A 24,863-nucleotide genomic window follows, 5' to 3' on the forward strand; every position below is an offset into this window, starting at 1 on the left:
TTCCGGATATGAATTTTCTTACTCTTGGTTTCAACTCCAGACCCTAGTACTCTGTGTCTTCACTCCCCGTATTCAAAAGTGCAAATCCTGTTGGTTCTACTTGCCAGATTTCTCCATTTCTCTCCACCTTTGTTGTTAACATTCAGGTCCAAGCTGCTGCTGTTTTTTCTTTGCATGACTGCAACCTCCATATTGTTCCCCCTGCTTCTGTTCCTGCCCCTCTGCAGTCTGTTCTCCACACTGGTGAAGAGTAGTCACACAGTATCCAAGGCGAACTTGTAAAACAGTGAATCAGATCATGTTATCCCACAGCTTAAAACTCTACAAAGACTTCCTCTGGCACTTGCAATCAACATTAAATCACAGCAGTGCCCCACAGTATCTTCCAAGGTCGGATTCCGCCCCCCAGTGCCATCCCTTCCTGCTCCCCACCTGGAAGCTGAAACATTATAGCCACATTGACCTTCGCTCCACTTCCTGAGCCACCCTGTCATTGTTACCCCAGGGCCTTTGCGCTTGCTAGTCCTCTGCTTTAGACGTTTTTCTAGACCTCCACACGATTGCCTCCTTCTTGGTGTTCAGTTCTCAGTTCAAAGGTCACTTCCTTCAAGATGTCTTCCCTGACCTATCATTGTGTTTCCTCCAATTGTTCTCTTATTATGCTATTTATTAGTAAATTTTATTTATTTACTTTTGGAGAGAGAAGAAGGGAGGGAGAAAAAGGAGAGAAACATTGATCTGTGAGAGGTAGAGCAATCAGTTGCTTCTCACGCAACCACTATGGAGACCTGGCCTGCAACCCAGGCATGTGCCCTGACCAGGAATTGACCCATTGAGCTTTTGGTTTGCAGACTAGTGCTCAGTCCACTAAGTCACACTGGCCAGGGCCTTTTTATTAGTAAATTAAACTACTACAACTATTTACTGATTTTTTTTTTTTTTTGCATTCCCTACTAAATGATCGGCTCCCTAAGAGGAAATAACGTGTTTTCACAGATCTAACTGTACTATAGGAACAGTGCGCGGCTTGCCTCAGCCCTCAGGAGAATGGTAATGAATGCCCTCAAGTAGCTTATTCAGTGTATTTAAATTACATTTATCTGTTTTTAAGAAGTGTGGTAGTAGCCATTGGATAAATGTTTATTTTTCTTTCCTTTGGCTGTATGGTAGCAGTCTTCTCACTCATTTTTTTAATAAGATGTTGGCTTTTGGAGGTTTTTTGTGTGTATTTCAACTTTTATTCTTTATATATTTCTTCTAAGTGCCAACATTTTTTTGTTATCTGGCCTATAATATTTTCTATGGCAGGGAATCACATCTTTTAGGCATAATTATATTCCTCAAGGGCTTTACATACAGAGACTATTAGGGATTGTTGGTTGACAAAGGCTAGAAAAGAAAATTTTGGAGAAGAGGGTGTGGTGATTCCAAGATGCGACGCTGGAAGGAAGGAACAAGTACGGTGAGATGGGAACCTCTCAGACACCATGACTGCACTGTAAAATTACCTTGGCGACGGAGAAACAAGGCATATCAAGGAATTGTAAAGGAGAGGCACATTGTCTTGTGGCGAATTCTGTTCTTAAAAGGAAACAGTTCTTGAATGTGAACAATGGAAAGAGACAAAGAGGAATCAGAATAGTGAAGAGATCACACTGCGATACGTGGGTGCACACAGCACTTTGCAAGTACTGGGAACACATCACCTGGAGGGCAGACGGAATCACTGCTGCCAGTGCTAGAGGGGCTGCCAGGTGGAAGAGGCTGCGACGGTTCTTATCTTCATCTCTTTGGTGCCTTTTTGTTGTTTGTCACCAATGACTAAGCAATATTTTTCATTAAAAAGTAATTGCTGTTGATACTTACTCCAAACTGTTTTTTTTTCCCTTAAAGCAGTAATTAATTAGTTTGCCTATTAATTGATTTGGAAGAGCCCAAAAGTTCATACAAAATAGTGTTCTGTGTAAGTATCGGTACATTTATTTTTTCCAGTCTTCCTCCTTGGTCAGGTGTCATTATCATGATCATTATTTGAAGAAACCACCATAGCAGTAGCATATTGCCTGTCTGCAGGGTGGCCATCTAATTCTCTGGTATAGTTCAGTCTCCATCTCATTTAAAGTCTAAGAGGATTCCCACTGGGAGTGGGGAAGCCTTTAGCTAAAAACTCCTCTGAGCTTGCGCATTTTGCGTACCCAGAGGACTGCTGGAAGCGTGGGAGGAGAGCTGGGCGGAATGGCCCACATACATCCAGTGATCTTATGGGTGTAATATTGCCTGTGTATACAACCTGCTTTATTCAAAACCTCTTTCTGGAAGGTATGTAAGTATCTTTTATTAACTGTTACTCTGAGCCTTGTAGTTGGCATTTTGTATCTATTGTTTGTGCATTGTTATTTGCTCTTCCGGCCCACTCTGTCAGGTGAGAAAATTCAGATCTGGAGTAGTTGCTTGCTTAAGTTCATACAGCTGTTAAGTGGGGAGGCTGGTGTCTGAATCCAGGACCATCTGATCCACATAGCAGTGTGCATTTGGACCACGTCATACTTTCCTAAGGCATTACTAAGGCATTTGACTTTTGCATTCATTCTACCAGGACTTATTAAGTATCCCTGATATCCTAGGCACAGTCTGGATGCTGTGGTCAGTAAATAAAATAAACAAAAACCTGCCTTTTAACCTTTAGTGAGAGAAGACAGACATAAGATAAATTATGTATACTGCGAAAAGATGTCAAGTGTCATGAAAAGCAACAATGATGAAAGTGAACCAGTGGGGATTGGGTATTCTGGAGAGGGGGTGACATTTATAAATGAGGTACATGAGGAGCCAGGGTAATAAGGCCTTAATGATGAGATGGTAGTTGAACAAATATTTAAAGGAAGTAAGAGAACATATCCTGCTGTATCCGGGGAAAGAATGTTCTAGATGGGGCAAGAGCTGGTACAGGGCCCTGAGTGGAATATGTCTGGGGTGCTGGAGTAGTGGTCGGGAGCCCGGTGTGCAGGAAGCACAGAGAGTGGGGGCTGCGGGTGGGCTGAGTGGGGCCTTTCAGACCCTTGTAAGGGCTCAGACTCTGCTCTGTGTAGGACAAAGATTTTGAGCATTTGAATAAATGGAGTGTGGAGACAGACATGTGAATTATGTCATTTCGTCGGCATCACACTTTTTTATCTGTTTAGAATTCAGAAGGATTTGTTTGGGGAGGAGGTTGTAAGTTCCCCAACTTATAAACATATAATTTAGGACGAAATGTCTGTTAACAGAGGTTTGGTTAAATGACATATGGCGTGTTCATGTAAGTGGGGGGGCGCGGTGCCGGGTCAACCGGAGTTTCGGATTTGTCAAGTAGTGACGATGAGTAGAGTGGGGGACTTGAGAAATCGTGCAAAAGAGTGATGTGATGACTGACCGGAGTGTAGGCTGGGTCGGCAGGGAAGCGAAGGTGGGGGAAGGAGGAGGTTGTGTGAGGGAAAGAGGCAAAGTGGTAGGACCCTGGGTGGTAGGTCCTGGTGGGTCAGAGGCTCGTGGAGTCAGGGTGCCACTGGGTGTGAGCTGGCACACAGGAGGTGGTGATTTCTAAGTGGTGTGCACGAAACCAGTGAGGAAGCGTTGCAGCTCTTGGTAATGAGGATGCATTTGGTATGATCTTGGAGTGTGGGACTGCAGTAGGGTAGAGGACGGGAGCATTTGGGGAGAAACATGCAAAGAACTGAGGCCAGGATACTGGAAATGGACGTGTGTACTGAAACAAGAAGTGAAACAAGTTGAGAGTGACATTGAGCCAGGAGCCCAAACCCTCAGAGAGTGGGGGGAGGAGCAGCCTGGTCATAGACAGTGGTCACGGGCTCCTGCTCACAGTGTCTGACCTTGTGCTCCTTGTATTAGGTCTTGAATTTGCCTTTCTCTCTGTTTCCTGGGTTCCTCTAGTTTCTGCTTTCCCACTACCTGTTATCTGGTCGTCTGGTCTATGAGTTCGTTCGTGGTCTTCCTTTAAAATTGCAATTGCCTCATTGAGTTAAAAAAATTGTGATTCTGTTTTGAATTATAATTTATACCTTATCTGCTTTGTAGTGACATTTTTTTCCTTGCTGTGTTTTCTGTCTAGAGAGTTTGCTGTTCTTTTCCATAATTTTAAATATATTTTGTGTGTTATTATATCCGATCTCTTTTTGTTGTTACTGTTATTCCGTAGACTGAATTTGATTTCCCTGGCAGGAGAGTGCTATGGAGGGGAAGTGCCCAGTCTCTGCTCAAGGTCCCCTTTCTCTTTGCTCTTATTGAAGCAGTCTTTCCTCCCCTCTGCCCCTCAGCACCCAGTCTGGTATAGGAGGGCTTTTCCCCTCCAGTCCTGATGTCCCCAAGATGCACAGCCACCTCTTTCTAAGGAATCTGCTTCAACTTAGAGAAAGGTGGTACCTTCAGAGATTGGGCCCCTGAGTATAGTTCAAGCCCCCTTTCCCACCTCCCCCAACAGAGTATAGAGTACCCAGCTACTTCCTTCTCAGCCCTGCTCCTGGTCCTGCTCAGGGCGTGACCATGACCTTCTGGAAGTGGATGCTTGCTGCCATGTTGGAGCTCTGCCTCCACTATTCTGCTCTTCAAATTCTGCTTATTCCCCACCCCACACATATGCTTCCTTCTTGGGACCTGCTCTTTTCTATTATTCTTGGCCACCTGTACACTTTTGAGAATGTTCTTGTTGTCTTAATGTCCCTGAAAACGTAACTTGGGTGGATTTTCTCTTTTTCCTCCCTCTTTGTTCTGTATGGTTTGAGGAGGGAGGAAGAGGGCAGATTTGGAAACCATGAACCATGGTTCTGTAGGAAGCAGAAATCCATTTTCAGTGTTTTAGTAACATCTGAGCAGCCATGACGTGGCAGATAGAACTGATCAGAAGTCAGGACTGAGGTGACGGTTGGGGGAACACTGCCACGTGAATTGGAAGGGCTTACTGACGTGCCCGCACTGGCTGCTTTGGGGGCTGAAGGAAGGAATCAGCCCATCCATCCGTCAGGAGAAACACTCAGCAGGGAGGTGGGCCAAGGAGGGGCCAGGAGGGCTGGGGAACCCAAAGGAGTGAGGCTTCACCTACCCCCACCCCCTTTTCGAGATCCTTTTTAAAGGATTGTTTTAGATTGTAAAACTACAGAACAGATTTAATACATTCTGTCATAAGTAAAAATAAGCAACTCAGGACTTTACATAAGCAAACCAAGAACAACTGTCTTAAGAAAACGTAAAGTAAATGCTTTACCATCATAAGCCGTCCAGTTTTTAAAACAAAGCTGTTGAAACTTCACATGTCTTCAAGCTGCACATACAATACAACTCTGAAGAGGGAACCAGATGCGGTTCTGCCATTTTGCACTGCCCTCGCATTTTTAAAAAGCTAATTGTGCTTGAAGGCCTGTTTCCTAACTCCAGAACTCACACAGGTTGTTTTTTTTTCCTCTTCAAGAACCATAGAATAGAGGCACCAATGACAATACAACTTAGTTTCAAAGAATTTTGTAAGAAAGCTTTGCATTTTTTAAACTTACCACTTCAGAGGCAGAGAGAGAATCCTGGAGGAGTCGCCTTTCAGAGGCAGATTTGGAGCCTGTGCCCATGGTCCCTGCTCACAAGAAATCACCCTCAAGGGGCCACAGCCTCCGCTGGGCCTCTGGGCCTTCTTTCTGAGTCTGGACTCTCAGCGCAGGTGACCTGAGCTGGACCATGTGACGAAATGTCAGGACAGAATGCTTTTGCTAAGGGAGGGCTTGCAGTGTTCTGGCCACGTTAGGAATCTGAAGTATTGTTTACATATAGTTGTCAAATGACTTGCTTTTGTACTTTATTTTTAATAACTGTGCCTTCAGGTTTAACTCTTTATTATTAAGCTGCAAAAAGTTTAAAATGCTCTAAATTTCCACTTTGTCAATTTCTGTTCCTTTCTACTTTTGAAGTATCTGGGAAGAACTCAATGAGAAACTTAACATTAAATGGCTCTAAGTTAGGAATTGCCTCGTGGAAGCAGGGTGCGCCTCCCTGTGCTGGGAGGGCTAGGGCAGCCCACCAGTGGGCCTGGCCTCTGGGGGCGCTTGTGCACTCAACGCTAACGCCTTGGAAGGTCCTTCATCGTTCTTGCTGACCCTTCTTCCCTCCACAATTTGTGTCAGTTCTTTCACCCGCAAAGAAGATAAGCCCCCTGTTCAGGTCACAGGACAGAGCACGAGATAGCCTATTAGAAAAAGGCCCATAATTATTTTGGTAGCTTTCTTTTAGATTCTACAGGGAATGACTCCACTTGTGATGTGCTTTTTAGAGTTATAACACACTTTTCTTGGTTTTTCTCGACACGAGAAGCAGACCAAGTTTACTTGTTTTTCCCGTAGAACCTTCGTGTGTTTGTACTTGCTTTCAGCTAGCTGATACCGTGTTTTCTTGTGATACACTGTCCCATGCACCTTGTGCCTTCTAAGGAACCCAGCCCCTCGATTCTCTCATTGTAGTCAACTCGCCAGTTTTCATATACATCATGTCCTGTAATGCTCCAAGCCACTGGTTAGAACAGGTAGAGGGTATGGCAGGTGAGAAAAGAGTTAAGTCTAAACTCATCTTTAAACTCTGTCTAAAACATAGTCTGTTTCTTTTATTATTTACTTGTTTTTCCCTAGTTGAGTTTCAGTCCCATCACTTGTATGTAACTGCTAGATACTTGTTAGGTAGCTGACTCTTCCCTCCTAAATATGGGATAAAACTATCTTGTGTCAATTGATATTTATTATTATCACTAAAATTCTTCTATCAGAAATTAAGCTTTAGTGCCCACCCCCCAAAACATGGCCCACATTAGTTAGTTGTGTTAGTAAGAATATTCTTGTTCGTTTCTGACTTCAGGAGAATAATGTGAACCAGTTTATGCTGTTAGCGCTCATTTAGTGAGTTCTTACTGTATTATTAGTACAAGGTGCTTACCTGCAGTGTTCTCAGTTGACGTTCATGATATCTGAGAAGGAAGTGATGTTTTTTCTCCTTCTGACTCTTGGGGCAATTGTGGCCGGGAAGAGATTAGGTAAAAGTGGCTGAGGTCAGCAGTAAGGAAGAAAAGAGGTCAGGTTTCCGGATCGGGCTGCTTCCTGGTTGGCATTAAACTTGATTTCTTCGTCCTCAAGTGATGTGTATGAAACTGAGTCAGAATCTCAAAGCCACTTGCCCAAGCATTTTACCAGTCATCATTTTGATGGGCTGTTACATCCCTGAGTTATTTTGGGTTGAGCAACAATGATGTTTTATGCTAAAAGAGAAGATAGTTGTATTCAATTCTCAGTTCTTTGGAGACAGTTTTTGAAGGGGCTCTGTGTGCCCCGTCAGGGCAGGCCTGGCTGCCCCCACAGCCTGCCACTCGCACGGTCAGACAGCACCGCCCGTTCCCCAGTGGTGACCTCCGACAGGCTGTCACATGACATGGCCTGATACCAACTGCTGCCTACAGCTTTATGACTAAAATGTGTGTGTGTGTGTGTGTGTGTGTGTGTGTGTAATTTTTTACTATATAGCACTTTTTAAGTAATCCACTAGATGGCATTAGACCCACGTGGAACCGAATGGGTCCTCAGTAGTCAAGCTATGAAGCATCGGAAAGGGCACTGTTTTGCTTTTGAGGAAATAGATAGCAGTGCATCTCATTTTGGGTGTATGGGGAAGAGTGTTCTCTTGATTTTATGAAAAAATGTAATATATTCTTTAAAGTCACCTCTCTAGAAGTAATGGTGCAAATAATTCCAAATTGTGAATAATATGAAATAATTTCTTCATTGTGCTCTTGCAGACATGCATCTTGGTTTAATCCTACCTCCATGTATTAGCTAAATTTTTCTTCAAGGAACTGTTTATGATTATATAAAGAATTTGTTCCTTAATTTTCATGTCTCAAGAGTTTTCTTTAAAGTTGGACATATGCCACTTAAAATTGAACATGACCACCCCATGAATGAACAATACCCCAGGCTAGATAGTGAGTTGAAACCCATTAGACCTGATGTGGGAGGAACTGGGAGTGGTTGTCAGTTTTTCCCTGTCACTGTCTTGTTTGTCATCTACCTAGAAGTCTCTCTCTCCCTTTCTCTCTCTCTCTTTAATTTCTGCTCTACAGCTGGAAACGGTGCAGTTAGTACTAATACTTTTCTCCTTGAGTAGTTATTTCATGTTCCTTATGCTTTCATTCAGCACCTTGGCTGTTTGGAGTAACCCAGGTTTTCCAACCAGGGTCCCCGTCACTCCTGTTCACACACTGTAAGACTAACTTTCAGGATTAAAGATGGCACTATTAGCGAGTTCTTGGGAGCTACTGTCTTAGATAGTTCTTCCTCTCACGTTGGCATGAGCTGGCATAGCCTTACTTCCTATTGGTAATCACTTCAGTCGATGACATCCTACTCTCCTGGCACCAAATGGGCAGATGCAACCTCAGCCTCTGCTCAGGTGAAGACAGGGCTATGGTTCTTACTTGGATGTTGTCTCTTAGTCACCACCAGAGATGGAAAAAAATTTGCCCATGAGTGATCTGGTGAAAATTAAACGTTTCTGCTCAGTTTCACCCCTCCCCAATTCTGAATTTTCCTTCCAGCTGTGGGTGAAACAGGAACACCCTGGAGGGGTTGTCCTTTGAGAGCATAACGATCCTGTAGGACAGCTTTCCGAGACATTCTCCCAAGCGACACTACCATTGAGACTTCAGCTGGCCATTAAACATTCTGGAAGCCCAGCAGGTTCTGGATATGGAGTACAGCTGGGCAGTGAATCCCATTGTCCTTGAAGATCTGTTCAGTTTTCCTCTGTGGAGTGAATATCCTGCTCAGAAGTGCTGGCGTGTGGAATACCGTGATCGTGACTGTGTATGGACTGGGAAGCTGGGGGAATCTTGGGGTGATCTGCGGGGCAATGTCAGTAAATATACAATTCTGCCTCCCCAAAGGTGGAAGAAATGTAATCATCTTGCCACCAGGTGGCTGGCTTATACCTCCATGAATAGTGGCATAGCACATAGTCACTTTTGGTTGCTGTTATTGCAGAGTGGTGTGTGGCATTGCCAGGAAGTGTGTTAGTTTGAGAAAGGGGAAGTCCAAGCTGGTGAGCTATATAAGGCTTTTATTCCTCCATTGCTAGTTTATTATCCCACCGAACAAATGCTATAGGAATTGGGTTTGGGAACAGGTTGACTGACATGCATGGAACAGGTATAGTCATTGATACACCGAGGATACATCACACCTTGTGCATAGTGGGCAGCTCAGGTCACTTGGTTGCCTAGTGGCCATTGCTTGCTTTTAACTCCAGGCTCAGTAGCAAGATCAGAGCTGTTCCTCAGAAGGATAACATGGGTTTGCCAAAGACAGCATGATTTTGTCTCAGGATTCTAAGGGACTCCTATGCATTTTTTTTTCTGTTGGGACTCAGAACTGGTTTTATACAGCATCCGGATAGTACACAGGCCCTTGAGTTACCATTGGATCCACCAGGTCACTGAAGCCATGGTGTAGAGCTGCTTGGACCACCACTTGAACTAACTGCTTAGCCTTCGCTTTTGTGGCCTTGAAGCCCAGGCTGGCAGTCTCTTGGGGCGCTCCGTAAAATGGGTTAGAGCAGCATAATTCTCACCACACACTGTTCCCTATTAGTATTGAGACTCTAAAAAAAAGCAGTTTGTCATTTACTTTGCAGAATTATGTCAACAATCCAGTCAGATTAAGGGACCAAGATTCTTTACTGAAAGCCCCACATTTTTATGGAGTTTTTATCTTCTGCCTGCTTGGCATACCAGCATCCTTCCAAGGCCCCTAAGTACACATTGCTTTTTGCTTCCAGATTCTGGAGGCAGATATAAGCAATGTGTTGGACTAGTGTAGTGTCCTACAGGAGGAGATGACGAACATCCTAGAAAACCGGCTTGTACTGCAGATATGAGCATATGTAAACCAGGATAAAACTATTAAGGCTCACTACTCTTCTGTCCAATTGAAAGCAAACTCCTTGTTTTCTTTTTTTTAAGATAGAGCAAAGTGCTTATCCTATCAACATGTTTATACAAGGTGCCAGAGATTGTGATGATGTGTTCTAGCAAATAGCACATTTTGAAGAGCATTTCGGTTGGAGTCACTGTCTGAACAGGCTTCTGCCAGCCAGCCAAGGCTGTTCACCTTCTGCACCCCCCCGGCAGGCCAGTTAGATGGGGGTAGGAAAAGCCCACCACTCGCAGCTTGTCAGGTGTTCAGTGGTGTTTCTGAGCAATGTGACAGGAACCAGAGTCGCTCTTGGCTTACCATCTTGTTGGAATGCAGTCCAGAGGCTTCCAGTTTTCTCTTCCTTCCCTAAAACCCTCAGGTAGAGTGGGTGAAAACTGGGGCTACTGAGTGTATCTGTATAAATACAAACCAAGGGAATAACCATTTAGGCTCCCTCTGGGACTAGCAGAAGCAGTTGGACTGAATCTTTCTCTTTCTCTGGTGGGTGACATCTTTTTTTTTTTCAATTAGAGTTTATATTTAGTATTATTCTGTATTAGTTTCAGATGTACAGCATTTGGGTGAGATAATCATATACTTTCAACCTAATAGTTTTTAATGGCTAAATTTTATATAGCATTCATACATTAAAGTTATTTATCCTTTCAGTGATTGGTATACTTTTCATTTTGGGGTTGTTTTTTTTTTTTTTGCTATTCATTTGTTGAGTGACTTTTATTAAATTTCCTGGTTTTGGTCCATTTCTGTGGCTTGTCCGGCTTTTCTCAGTTATTTCTGGTTCCTCCCACAGTGTGGCCGTGGTTTCTTCTGTCAGTGTCTTAACCTTTTGCTTTTAAGGCTTTTGATTGTAATTATATTCTTACCTGCTTATTTTTCTTGATTTTTACCAACCCGATTGTGAAGAGTTGGTTATCAATGAAGTTGAATTCCTTATATGTTTATTTGCTTGTTGTAAATTTCAGGATAATATTTTTTGGCCATTTTTTCTTGGGCTATTTTTTGTCACCAAGTTTTAAGTGTTTTTTTAATTATTAGGGATATTAACTCCTTTGCTCATCATATACTACAGGTATTTTCTCCCATTTATGCACACAAACATTATTTATGTATATTATAACATAGGTATATATTTTCTATGTAACATTGGACACTTTTTGTGTGTTTTGTCAATTTGTTATATTTTCCTTGATGGTTTGTAGTTTTCTGTCAGATTTAGGTAATATTTTATACCACACACTAAGATTATAAATAAGATCATATAATACATACATTTTTATAATATGTTGCAGTTTGATGGTTTCAATTTTTATGTTTAAATTAATAATTTATTACAGGTTTATTTTGTTATATGAGTTAAGGTAGGGTTCTGTAACCCCCAAATGGTTAGCGAGTTTTCCTGGTATCCTTTTATTGGACAGTTTGTTTTTTCTCACTTAATATGACCTTTTTAAAAAACAGGAACCTGTAGGGATGAGGAAAATGCCTCCTTTTGTCCTATAGAAGTCTACACTTCAGTTAGTCTAATCAACGTACGATTTAAAAAAAATAAAATCTTTAAACCCTTCCAAGATAGTTCAAGAAAATCTGTGTAGGACAAAAATATATATATAACTAATTGCAAGTTAAAAACAGCAAACAAGAATTCTTCATCCTACAAAAGAAAAATCCACCAAAATAAAGGCAAAAAGACATTCCTTTGAAACTAGCTGAATGGTTAACAATTGCTATATGCTTTATGATTCCTCTTCAGTATTGCTATTTTTCAGCTTTGACTTGAAAGCAGTGTTCATTACATCACCCCAGTGAACAAAAGTTATACTGTGTTTTGAAATACAATCATTCCCTTGATCCAATAAATAAATAACGACTATGTAAAAGCATTTAAGCTATATAAGTAAACCACGTCTTTTTAATGGAAAGAACAGGTGGGTTGAGTCACTTTTCTCCCTCACCTTGGATGGACCTGCAGTGTATTTGTACTTGATGTTGTGTTTGTGTGCACACGTGCATGAAACTGCGCCCCCCCCCATTATAAAGAGCCTTTGTTTAAAAAAAGTTGCAGTGGTCCTAGACTTCTAGGATGAGCTCAACATGGGTTTTAATCTCCTTATTTTGGAGTTTAAATTCATTATTTTGAATTTTAAGTATTTTAACCTCCAGAAAAGTAAAAGTATAGTACAGTGAACTTTCTATATACCCTCACCTGGGTTCACCAATTGTTGACTTTTTTTTAAACAGATTTATTTATCATTTATCTTAGAGATGGGGAGAGGGAAAAAGGGAGATAAATATAGACGTGAGAAAGAAGCCAATTGGTTGCCTCTTGCACACACCCCGACTGGGAACTGAACCTATAACCCCAAGAATCGAACCGGTGAACTTCTGCTTTACGACCAACACCCAGCTAGCTGAGCCACACTGGTCAGGGCCAGTTACTCCAATTTTTAGTGTTTATTTAATCTCTCTCACTCCAAATTGAAATTTTTAACTCAGATTTCTTCAATTGTCCCCACAGTTTTCATAGCACTTTTTTTCTAACTTAGAAGCCAGCCAAAAATCATATTACCCTTTGTATGTTTTATTATTTGGGGCTTTTCTGTTTTTTAACTTAGAAAGCTCTCCTGCTTTTACTTTTTCTCCTTTTGTGACTTTGACATTTTAAGTCAGGCCAGTTGTTTTGTAGATTCCCCCACAATACAGGTTGGCCTGCCTTCTTTCTTATAATTAATTGAGGGTTAAATATTTTGGCAAGGAAAATACATAGATCACATTTTGACTTTCTTATTGTATTGTCAGGACCCTCATTGTACTAGTTGGTACCGTTGATGGTGCCAAATTTGATTATTTGTCTTAAGGTATAAATTTATGATGAAGTTAGCTCTTTATAATTAATGTCATCTATGTGGTGACAGTTTGAGGTCCTGTGACTGTCCCGTGGATTTAGCATCCTTTGATGATCCTTGCTTGAATCACTTGTTACAGAGATCATAGAAAAATGATTATTTCTAATTTTGTTATTCCTTCCTCGTTTATTAACTATGCTTCATTTACTATATATTTCAGTGAATTATGTCATTGTTACAATTATTTTTGTCACAGTTTTTAAATGTAAGTCTGTGTGCTGTTGCGATAAGTGTTCTGTTGGGAGCTGGAGAATATACTACTTTGGGATCATAACTGTAATTTCATGTGTTAATGCCCCCCACACCTCCTCCTTGAAAACTGATTCATTAGCTCTAGATTCAAATATACCATTTATTTCTTTTTAACTGTTCTCTGTATTTATCTTTATTTTTTCTATCTTTTTCTATCTGTCAAATTGCTTATATTAATTTCTAACTTATTTTCTGTTGCCCCAACATCTGTAACAATCTCACATGTGTTCTCTATCATTACAGCTGTGGAAATACAGAGGGCTCTGAATCAACTTGGAACTCCTCAGGATTCACCCGAATTGAGGCAGCAGCTGTAAGTATTTAATCAAACCAAAAAAGGGAGGGGGAATAACCGTTGTTATATTTTTTATAGTGTGTAGCATTATGTTTACTGGAGAAAACGATGGAAAATTACAAGGTATTTCTGCTCCCTTATTTGTACTAAGCTTTTATGTAAGTTTTCCCCTGTCCAAGGGGGGCAGACTTTTTTTAAAGATCTGGCTTACTCTCTCAAAGCAGAACTTCTTTAGTTGTTTTTCTTACACTTTTTAAATAGGTGGTTTTGGCAGCTTTTGAAAAATGGTACTCTAGCCCTGGCTGGCATAGCTCAGTGGATTGAGCATGGGCCTGTGAACCAAAGGGTTGCTAGTTCAATTCCTAGTCAGGACACATGCCTGGGTTGCAGGCCAGGTTCCCAGTAAGGGGGCATGTGAGAGGCAACCACACATTGATATTTCTCTCCCTCTCTTTCTCTCTCCCTCCCCCTCTCTAAAATTAAATAAATAAAATCTTGAAAAAAAAAGAAAAAGGAAAAATGGTACTCGAAGCTTCTCTGTGTGTGTGATTTACTTCCCATAGCTACAGTGCTACAGTGACCAGATTTTTATTTGGCTTAGATCTGATCCATATCCAGTATGAACTCTTCCTTGAAAGCTTGTACCTACATACTTGAATTTCATAAAGCATTTGTCTGTTTTTTAAAAAAAATGTTACAACAAAGTTATATAATACATGTTTAAATTAATATGCCATTAGAAAAACAGCAATTTTTTTTGTGGTGTTACAGATTTTAGAAATGTTTTTATACATTTTCTCATCTGAACCTTATAAAATCACCGTGAGATAAATCAAAAGAACTGTTTTTATTTTGTTTATAAGGAAAACCTGTCTATTAAGGGTTTGATGATTTGCCCAACATCACTCTGAACCCGAGTTTTAAATCTTAGTTCAATGCAGTTACAGCTACAAATTTCAAGTAACATATATGTGGTAAATGATATGCCAGACAACATTAGATCTGGAAGGAAGAAATGAAGAAGCGATAGTCATTCGTATTTTTATGCAACATAATTTGAAGAATTTATAGTTATCTATAATCTGTATTGTACTTTTTGGTTCAATACAAAAATATGAGAGGCCAGATGTGCCCCAAGACCTGAGAGCAGGGCAAAGCGCAAGGTGCAACTCCTCACTTGTTAATGACCTCCCAGTTGTGGGATGCAGGTAAAAGGCTCCCACAGCCTCAGTGTCACAAACATCAGACATCTCACAGTCCCTAGTTGGTCTGAGTCATCTTCCTTTCTAAGTAGCCACTGACAGTTGTTCCTCAAGATTTGGTTACCTGCGCTGTAATGTCACCTTTCCATGTAATATTTGCTCAATATTTATCAAAGAATAGAACCTGAAAAATTTGGTTTCATAAAGAAATTTGGAGCCACTCTAAAGAGATAGTGATTTTATAAAACTATTCATTAGGGTTGATTCAAATGGCAGAGTTGTAGCTGAGGGAAATATATTAGTTCTTTCTCTATATTGTGTGTTTTCTCACTTCAGGCAACAGAAGCAGCAGTATACTAACCAACTTGCCAAAGAAACAGATAAGTACATCAAAGAGTTTGGATCTCTGCCCACCACCCCCAGTGAACAGGTATCAAGCTTTAAAACACATTGTTGATATATTGAATATAAAAGGAATCGAATGTATTAGGAGATCTTTGAACTGTTACTCTAGAAAGGAAATCAGGGGGGTTGGGGGTGGGGAATTCTATTTGAGATTAGTTCATAGAACACAAAACTGTATTTAATTGCCCAGGTAATATCCTGTGGTTCAATAAAGCAAAAATTATTTCCATGCATTTGCCCTGACCCATAATTAAGTAAGTGCTCAGAAAATGCCTCCTGTGTAATTGTTTCCTGGCCTTCCAGAACTGATTTCATATAACATGCACACTCATTCAAAATGTGGGGTTTCCTAGGGGCACGTATGTATTTCCTCACTTACTTAGCAGACGTTATTACGTAGGTAAGAGTGTGGAGTGTGAGGTTTTATTTCCCTAAAAAAAAAAAAAAGAAAAGAAAAGAAAAAGAAGAACTACGTAAAGTAACCCGGATTTTAGAGTGAAAATTTGAGGTGAGAAATTTAGCACTACAGACTTTTTGCCTCAAGGTAAATTTATACAGTATTTGAACAGATTGTCAAAATGTTATTGAGAATCCATCAGTAATGCCCTGTAATTGGAGGGTAAGAATTTCAGAATTAAATAAAGAGCCAGCTCATGGTGAAACAACTTTTACAAATTTTGTAGAACTTCACAGCTTGATTCTAGTAGGTTTTTATCCCCCTTTGCTCTAGCGTCAAAGGAAAATCCAGAAGGACCGCTTAGTGGCCGAGTTCACAACATCACTGACGAACTTTCAAAAGGTCCAGAGGCAAGCTGCCGAGAAAGAGAAAGAGTTCGTTGCTCGAGTGAGAGCGAGTTCCCGGGTATCGGTAAGTATTTGCAAAGGCATTGTGGAAACGAGCATAGTATTTTGTGGGGACCCCGTAGAAGATGACGTGGGCATGCATTGTGAGTCCTGAAGACCTGTGGATGTCTCGGAAATCAGTATTAGAGTAATTTTCAAGTGTTTCTGGCCAGTTTTTAAGAAGGCTGATAGTTATGTACTTACGCATTACTGTACTTATTTTGTCCATGTCATTAAATAAAAGATTACAGATTGTATTAAAAATATAGAAATATTTTTCCAGAAAAGGTCAGGGGTCAAATCCTAAGTAATATTCCCACATTTACTTGAACTTGAAGGTCCTACTTAGTGTTCACACACTAAGAGAGCACTTTATTTTCCCTTAGGTGGTATGATGGTGGAAATGGACAAACTGAATATATCACACAGATAGTGAAGAATATTCATTCACATGGAGAAGTATAACCCAGAGAAAATAAGTGAAAGGATAATTTCGAGTGGAATTTTGACTCGGTCTTATTTGAAATTCCCTTAGAAACTATCACAGCTTATTTCCTTGTTCCTTAATGTAGAGTTTCCAAGATTATGCTACATTTTAATTAAATAACTTATTACATGGCTCTTGGGAGTATTTAATGAATACCATCCTTGTCATCTTAAGATATAATTTCATTATTACATGAAGTATTTGAGCTAAAATATTAGAAGAAAACTTATTTTGCTCTATGTAATATTCACACGCACATGTAAATCAGTCTGGATTGTTATGAAGGGAAACGTGATTTTATGTGCTTTTTCTTTTTCCTTCTCCATCCTGATGTGTTACTTATTCAGGGTGGTTTTCCCGAGGAGAGCTCAAAAGAAAGGAACCTCGTATCGTGGGAAAGGTAAGAAGTATAAAACATTATACTGGTCCAAAGCTACTTATTCAAATACATTTTATGCATTATGGTCCCTAGAACAGAACTCAAGCTCTCTGTATATTACATCATGCTCTATCCTAAGTTACTTAAAAATACAAAACTAATGATAAATTTGAAGAAAATTTTGTCAGTATTTATTATAAAAATACATAAATATATTAAACTATTCCAATACAGGAATAATATTTTACAATGATTTGCCCACATAAATATTATTGCTTAATTAGTATTTGACAGAGTATCCCCTTGTGTGAGATTTTAGTTAACCAACAAGAAATACCCAGCTGCCAAATATAGCTTTCCAGTAATTAAATCATAACTAAAAAATAGTATCAGTGATATGAAATATGAGTAAAATTTGATTCATATTTTTGTTATATTCTTAGAACCTAAGCTGTTCTCTGACTTGGAAAAAATGTTCTATTTAATATTTATTACTAAAGTATTGGAAGGATGTACTGTTGTTTTAATATAGTCTTTCTTTTTTCCATATTGTTTTCTTTTTATTAGCCAAACTCAACCTCAAGTGCAAGTACAGAATGACGAAATTACAGAGGATGACCTCCACCTTATTCAGGAGAGAGAGTCTTCTATTCGGCAACTGGAGGTAAGCCCCCCACACCTTCCCCTGCCCGTGTGGAGCTGGTCTGTGGCTCTGTCCTCAGTGAGTTTGCCCCCCGGGTGCTCAGCTGGTGCTGGCAGAGGGGTCGAGAAGGGCACCAAGTAAACATATCAATTCAATGGCATTTCTCAGAGAAATTAGGATGATTCCTTTTAAAAAAATCTCTTCAGAATTTGTGCTCGGATAGAGAAGATACTTTCTTCCACACTGTTTTTTAAATTCTGTTAAGTCATCTTAGGTCACCTTATCATTGAGAAAGTAGCAGCCCAGCGATAACCGTCTGTTCAGGGAGTCCGGAGGGCCTCCGCGGCACATGGTACGCATCTCACCTGCACGAATGACAACTTTTACAGGGGCTTTAAAACACTTTATTTCTCTCTAGTGTGCTTGTGACATCAAGGCAGTCTGAAGCCTTAGTTCTTACGGCCCCTACCAGCTCCCTAGAAGGCGGGCTGCTGACAGCTCACAGCAGCTGCAGTTTGCCGAGGGCGTCCACGCGCCGAGCACTGCGTGCGACGCTCTGCTAGTTCGTTGTGGCGTTTAGTTCTCATGAAATCTCCGCGAAGTGCTTCACTGTGACATTATCATTGCCACATTACAGGTGGAGAAACTAAGACACAGGCCCCACCCCTCCTGAGTCAAGTATTTAAACTTTACTCTTTAATTGGGCAAATATAATAGTTATCCTATATTGAAGAAAAGTAATTTTACAATTTTTTATCCATCTCTATCCATTGCATATTCAATTTATTAATGTGAGACTTTAGAATACCTAATGTTTTATTCTTTCAAGTTGTCAAATTGATCTATGTATACATTTTTACTAGGAATATGTCATATAAAGAACATTTTGTACTGGTATGAGGAAATAGCAAAACTAACATTTTTGGTAACAAGACAAATGAGATTATACAATGTAAACTTAGTAACCACAGCCCTTGCCTAATGCAGATTCTTCATTTCCCTCCTGGCTTCCTTGATATTTTAATATCACAGACTTATTATAGAGAACTGGTTACCATTATTCAAGCTCTACTCACTTGGGATTGCTTATAGTTGAATACTTTTCTGATGTTTCTAAAATTTATGTATTCTGTATGCATGGTAGTTTGGAGTATTTTTATTTTCCCCATCGGTGGATTGGGTACTGAATTTCTGATTATAATAACATGTGCCTTTTTCTCCTAGGCTGATATTATGGATATTAATGAAATATTTAAAGATTTGGGAATGATGATTCATGAGCAAGGAGATGTGATAGGTAAGCCCTGCTGCTTAGATTCGTGAGGTGTGAGCAAACTACATGCAGTTTACCTGTGGTCACTTCTCTAGCAAGAGTAACTGCTCCTTCTCTGTCTGTCGGTTACTCTGGAATCAAAAACATGGTCTACAGCAGACAAAACATCACCCTGGCATCATACAAAGCAGATCTTGTTTGCGGCTCCCAGCAGTTGGAATGACCAGTCTCATTCATTTCAGAATACTCAAATTTAATCAGGGTCTCCTGCTGAATCAGGGAAGGCTCCATCTAACCCAATTCCAGCTTATTTCCAGGATCTCTGGTTTTAGTCTTACCCCAATTTAATTCTCATCACAATTAGGACTTTGGGGAAATTTGTGCTATTTATAAGTGTGTATGCTATCTTGCCTTTTAGATTAGAGGGAATATCACCCATTCATTCTAACAGCTTTTGGTATAGATTAACTTAGTAGTATTACTTAGATATTCAGAATTCTTTTTAAAAAATTCTTAAAATAAATCAGTGACTAAGACTCCCTTTAAGTTTTAAGTATAATAGTGATTCATTTAAGATGTAATTGTCAGCACTGATCAGGATTCTGCTTATTTTTATCATTTTGAAATATGAAAAAATATATTTAAGATACATTTAATGTGTTTTCTGAATTTAGTTCAGTTGAAATACTTGAACCTATAGTTTAATATAACTATTATCTGTCCATTCTTAGCCTCTTCTTTCACCTGAGGAGGTCACAGAATAAAATTTTGTAACCATTTATGCATCCAACAAATATTTGCTGAGGGCCTACTGTATCCAGGCACAAATCTAGGCATCAGAGATTCAGCTGAAATTAAGCAACAGAGAAAACACCCTGACTTTATAGATCTTATAATCTATTTGAAGAAGAGAGATAATTTTAAAAAAGGGAAAGTAAGTAGTGATGAGGGCAAATGAGGCCGAGACAGGGCAATGGGACTGAGGCCAGTGGAGGTGTTGCTGCTTTTTGCGCTCAGGTGAGGCCTCACTGCGAGGTAACATTTTGGTGAAGACATCATGGTGGAAAGGGAGCAAGTAAGAGAAAGCGTTGCAGGCAGGGGGAGCAGCTGGTTCAAAGGCCTTTCGGGCAGAAGGGCGCTGACATCTTTCATGAGTGCCGTGAGCAAGAGGAAGATGGAGAGGATGTCAGAAGTCACTGGGGCTGAGGTGTCCAAGTCAGAGGACGAGGAACGGGCCGAAGTGCGCAGGTGGAAGCATGGACAGTTGCCCCTTTACTGCACACAGAGACATCAGGCACGAGGGTGTGGTCTCCTGTAGTGGTAGGTAGGGCCAGAGGAGAATATGGGACTGTCTTCTAATTGTTCCCATTATCCCAGTGACCTAGAATCAGGGTCACTGGCTGAGAATGATGCTGCGTGAGGAGGCGTGAAAACTGTGAGGACAGAGGAGAAGGTATGCCGTAGTCTTCCAGGAGACAGGGAAGAGGTAGGCTTGCTTGGCAGCCCCACCTGTGAAGTGAAGTCAGTCAGCAACAGGGCATTCTCTTGTGCACCCGCGTTCAACTTCATGGGACAGGTGGCGGTTGTGTCATGTGAGTACGACTAAAGGGAGCTGAGGACGAGTGCCAGGAAGCGAAGATAAATGTGGTCCCACGGGATCTAAGCTGGGTAAGGGTGGAAGTGAAATGGTGCTGGGGTCCAGAAGTCAAGGTGTCAGTGAGCTGTGAGGATAGTGTGTGGTGATCAGAGAGCGAGCCTTGAAGCCGAGAGTATGGAGGAGCTGCAGTTATTTGTAATGACCAGGTTTGTGATACGGTCATGGAAGTGAGTGGCTGAGTAGGGGTAACAGGCCAAGTCTTGAACAATGTGTTCTCGAGGAACTGGGGGGGTCAGGCTGTCAGGAGCTCATCAGTGGGAAAGTATAGCCAAGTAGGATAACAGAAAGGGGATTGAAGAAAACACCAGTGAGTCGGAGGCTAAAATACATTTAAGGCATGAGAGGAAAAGACTATGAGATGTACAGATGTCTGCAACAAGACGGGGGGGGGGGCGAGTTTGAGAGCATGAGCTATACAACTGAGCCACACCCGCCCCAGGCCCCAGGAGGGCGAGAGGGAGACATGTCTGTGCTGGAGAGGCCCGCGTGGGCCCTCTGGGAGGGCTGGGTGTCCGCTCCAAAGTAGGTCGGCAATGGCCACAGAGCCAATGTCAGCCTTTAGTTCTCTGTATTCACCCGACATAAAAGTTCACATACTGATATTGCCCTTTGAATAATGAGCAAGTTCAGTCTCACCTTGAGTGAAATTCAGTGACCTGTACAGCTCTGTCACTGTAGCATCGGCACTTGCTTAACAGGTGTGTGTGTGTGTGTGTGTTTCATTTTACAGACAGTATAGAAGCAAATGTTGAAAATGCAGAGGTGCACGTTCAACAAGCAAACCAGCAACTGTCAAGGGCATCAGACTATCAGGTAATATCAGCTGTAATAAGTTGTTGCCTCTGTGGGATTAGTGCCATTATGTCAGAGACTGTGTGATTCACAAACAGTTGAGAACACATTTACACACGGCAGTTCGTAAATGCCAACAGTTACAAATGCCAACAGTTACAACTGGTCACACATGGTGTTTAGCAGGACTTGTCATGACTGGGCTTGCCTGTTATTTCGTTCTGCTTCTGGATTTGGGGGAATGCAGATATATAAACATTTTACTTTTCCTCTTCCTCATGGAAGGGAAAGCCTGCAGCCACCCTGGGAAAAGATACACGCCTTCCCAAGCTGCACCTCTGAAACTGGAGCTGCCCTTGTACGTAACTGCAGAGGCCGTGCAGCGATGAGAAGGGAGTTGCTTTTGTAAGCCTTGTTGATAACCTCCTGCCTTTGCAGGATGGTGCTTCTAACTAGCCTAGGTGGACCATGAGCATAAGGGAGGGTGATAAATGCCCTTGTCACTGCAGTGATCCAAGGACCTCACCACCCCCCCCTAGGGAGGGCTCCCAGGGAACCGCTGTCCTGCAGTGGGATACCTGTGACCGCCTCATACAGGTGCATCACCCGCATCTAGTAACCAAGTGGGATCTGGGGCAAACGTGTAAGCATGGTATTGAAACTCCAGAGGAACTGGGTTTTACATATAAGGAGTATTCAGTTGAAAAATTAGATGGGCATGTGGAATACTAACTAAAAGTATTCATGGTTTTCAGGGTAACGTCAGAGTCAGAAACATATCTTTTTGTAAATTTAATGATACATCTGGTCGCAGAAATGCAAAGTAAATTTAAATTTACAAATTGTTTTGCTCTGTAAGAAAAAGGATTCCTGCCTGTTGCTGTGAGATACATAAGCCATTAAAGGAATACAGAAATCTACAACTGGGCCAGGAATGAAGAATGGAGTGGAACGGATTCTTAACCTTTATATTTTGAATGACTATATCTTGACTTTTTTGCCTCTTTGTTTTTTATTAGTGTGTTGAGATTCTACAAGCAGTTTTCATTAACATTAAAGAATGAGAATGATTTTTCCAAAACCAATAAATTGACCTCGGGAAAAATTACCACACATTTATACTTGCTGTTTTCAGAGAACTTATTTTGAAGAACAGCTTTAAAAAGTTTTTTTTCAATTTCAGTTGACATATAATATTTTATTAGTTTAAGGTATACAGCATAGTGATTAGATATTTACAGACCTTACAAAGCAATTACCCTAATAAGTCTAGTGCCCATCCGACACCGTACATATTTATTACAGTATTATTGACTACAATGCCTGCACTGTGTTTTAAATACCTGTGACTATTTTGCATAACTGACAATTTGAAGAACAACTTTTTGATGAAAGTTTTAAAATGTATGAGCATTTAAGCTATTCTTTGTTTTCATACATAGGTGACCTGAGTCTATTGCTCAAATCAGTAACTTTTTATTTTTCTGCGTCTTCTGCCTCAGAAAAATTACCAACAAAAGTTTGAATAATTACCCCTTGAATTGTACCATTAACTCAAGATGGATATTTTTGAAAAAATAGTCCCATGTGTATTGAAGAGATTTTTAAGAAGCGAAAAAAGAAAAAAAATACAACCAAAAATTTGAGGGCAATAAATCACTATTGATTTTATTTACTCTAGAAATGAACCAAATGATTTTTAGTTTCTATGAAGATGCTTCACCACATTTGTCAACATGTTTTTGTTTTTGCATCTGCAGCGCAAATCCAGAAAAACCCTGTGCATCATCATTTCTCTCCTTGTCATCGGAGTTGTAATTATTGGCATCATATTGGGAGTGAAAGGCTAAAATTACAAAGGAGCATGCTGCTGCACTGCATTGTTCTAAATTATGCAGGGGGTTCCTGTAATCATGGTTTTTTAATTATTATTTGAACGCTATTGCATAAAGGGTGGTTCCCAAACTTTTATTTTTATTTGGGGGACGTTTCCTTTGTATTAAACCTGATGTTTTCTAATACTGAACATTTTTCTAAATATCACCGCTGGCGTAACTGTCATGTTTTCCGGTCTGATAACTTAGTTTTTTTGCCCACATTGTATATGTTTTTCATTTATAATTTATTTATCCTGTTGACTTAGTTTTGGGAATTAATAAATTTAAAGGTGTGTGTGTTTTCTGTGGGCATCTGCAACATGCACCCAGATTTGTGTTACTTCATTAAAAATCTCTGCCTTTTGATTAGGGTAGTGGAGGAAATGTCAGCGACACCTTGAAAAAATTATGTGCTTATGATGGCTTTCTTTTCTGGTTCATCCCAGCACAAATTATCTTCTCTTAAGACCCTTGATTATCTTGAATGAAATCACTGAACAATTTCCTGCTGTATTTCATATACCTGATGTGTATATATTGAGCATTTTCTGTAGATTGCCTAGTAAAAAAACAAAGGGTAGACTGTTTTCACATAGGTTCTGTTTAAATCTGACACTGACTGAGGAATGTGTAGTCACTATAAATGTTTAATGTGATTTGGATGGAGAGTATATGACATATCAGTACTTTCTGTGTTAGAATTGTGAAGATCCCAACCTGTTTGAGTATATCCACAGCCATTATAATGGAAATTAATGATCTTTTCTTATGTATTATAGCATAATGGTTACATTTGTAGCCTTAGGTCAAAATTATTGGGGAGGTAACTGTGCCACAGTTGTTTTTCAGCACCCAGCACTTAAAATTTCATGTTTCCCTTGAGTAGCATTTTGTACGCTCCTTCATTAGAAAAGGAATTGGATGTTTGCCAATTGACTCACTTGCCTTTTTAAGCCACTCTTGTTTTAATGTACTAATCTGAGTACTGTAAAGAATTATCTTAGTTTATAGTTTGTATTTTATAATGTTCTTATATAGCAGTTTGATAGTGAAGGCAATGTTTTACATGGCAAGCTATGAATTTCAAATGGGAGCAAATAAAATATTAAGTAATTAACTAAATTGTACATTTACAATCAAAATAAAGATGATTTTAAAAGTGTCTGGAGGGCTCTGTTTCATGACGACTATGCTTCCATGGGACCGACACTTGGCACTCGCCTCGCACTTTCGCCGCCTCACTGCCCAAAACCCCAGCAGAGGGACGGCACCCACAGGCAGCCGCTCCCCGTCTTCCTGGAGCGCTGTGTTACTCAGTTTTTTACTTTGGCAATCATAAAAGGCTTTGCCACTAACCAGTAGAAGCTGCTTTGTATGACAGTAAATTTTTTTTCCTATAAAGGAGATTGTAGGAAACTTTTTATAAGTGATTAGAAACTTTGAGGCTTTGAGTTTACCAGAATCAGCTGCTGTAATGCACGGGCTGAGTGATGCAGGGGAGAGAGTCCGTGCAGCATCCACCTGTTTTGAAGTCAGTGGGCCATCGGGCTTTCTCCATCATGTTTTTTCATGGTGAGTGTAGAGAAGCTGTTTAATGTTATTTACTGGTACCTTATGGCCATAAAAGTCCCAGTGGATTTTACAGATCACCTCAGTTTTTTGCCATAGTTTTACTTGATAAATGTTTTCATTATAACACATACATTTACTTCTATTTATATTATGGTAAGTTCCCAATAACAGCAAAAGCACTTAGTTTTTTGGCATGATTTTAGCACTCTTATTTAAAGGGTAATAATTTATAAATGATTTTAACTGGGACACAGATCAATGACTACAAACAGGAAC

At 40.3% G+C, this 24,863-nt stretch overlaps 1 protein-coding gene across 4 annotated transcripts in view; it reads left to right on the forward strand.

Moving 5' to 3' along the window:
* STX7 (syntaxin 7) overlaps positions 1-24,177 on the forward strand; it is a 37,481-nt gene extending 13,304 nt beyond the window's left edge. For 2 of the 4 annotated variants that reach the window (XM_037136268.2, XM_053664859.1), the window contains exons 3-10: positions 13,406-13,475; positions 14,996-15,089; positions 15,795-15,932; positions 16,742-16,794; positions 17,341-17,437; positions 18,641-18,713; positions 21,077-21,159; positions 22,899-24,177. In XM_037136268.2, coding sequence (XP_036992163.2) covers positions 13,406-13,475; positions 14,996-15,089; positions 15,795-15,932; positions 16,742-16,794; positions 17,341-17,437; positions 18,641-18,713; positions 21,077-21,159; positions 22,899-22,988 — 698 coding nt within the window. In that variant the 3' untranslated portion in view covers positions 22,989-24,177. The other 2 variants (XM_037136272.2, XM_037136269.2) reach the window with 2 other exon arrangements.
* The last annotated feature ends 686 nt before the right edge of the window (positions 24,178-24,863 follow it).

The sequence above is a fragment of the Artibeus jamaicensis genome, unplaced genomic scaffold (genome assembly GCF_021234435.1).
Source record: "Artibeus jamaicensis isolate MK-2021 breed Jamaican fruit bat unplaced genomic scaffold, CSHL_Jam_final contig_387, whole genome shotgun sequence".
In the NCBI taxonomy this organism is placed as follows: Eukaryota; Metazoa; Chordata; class Mammalia; order Chiroptera; family Phyllostomidae; genus Artibeus; species Artibeus jamaicensis.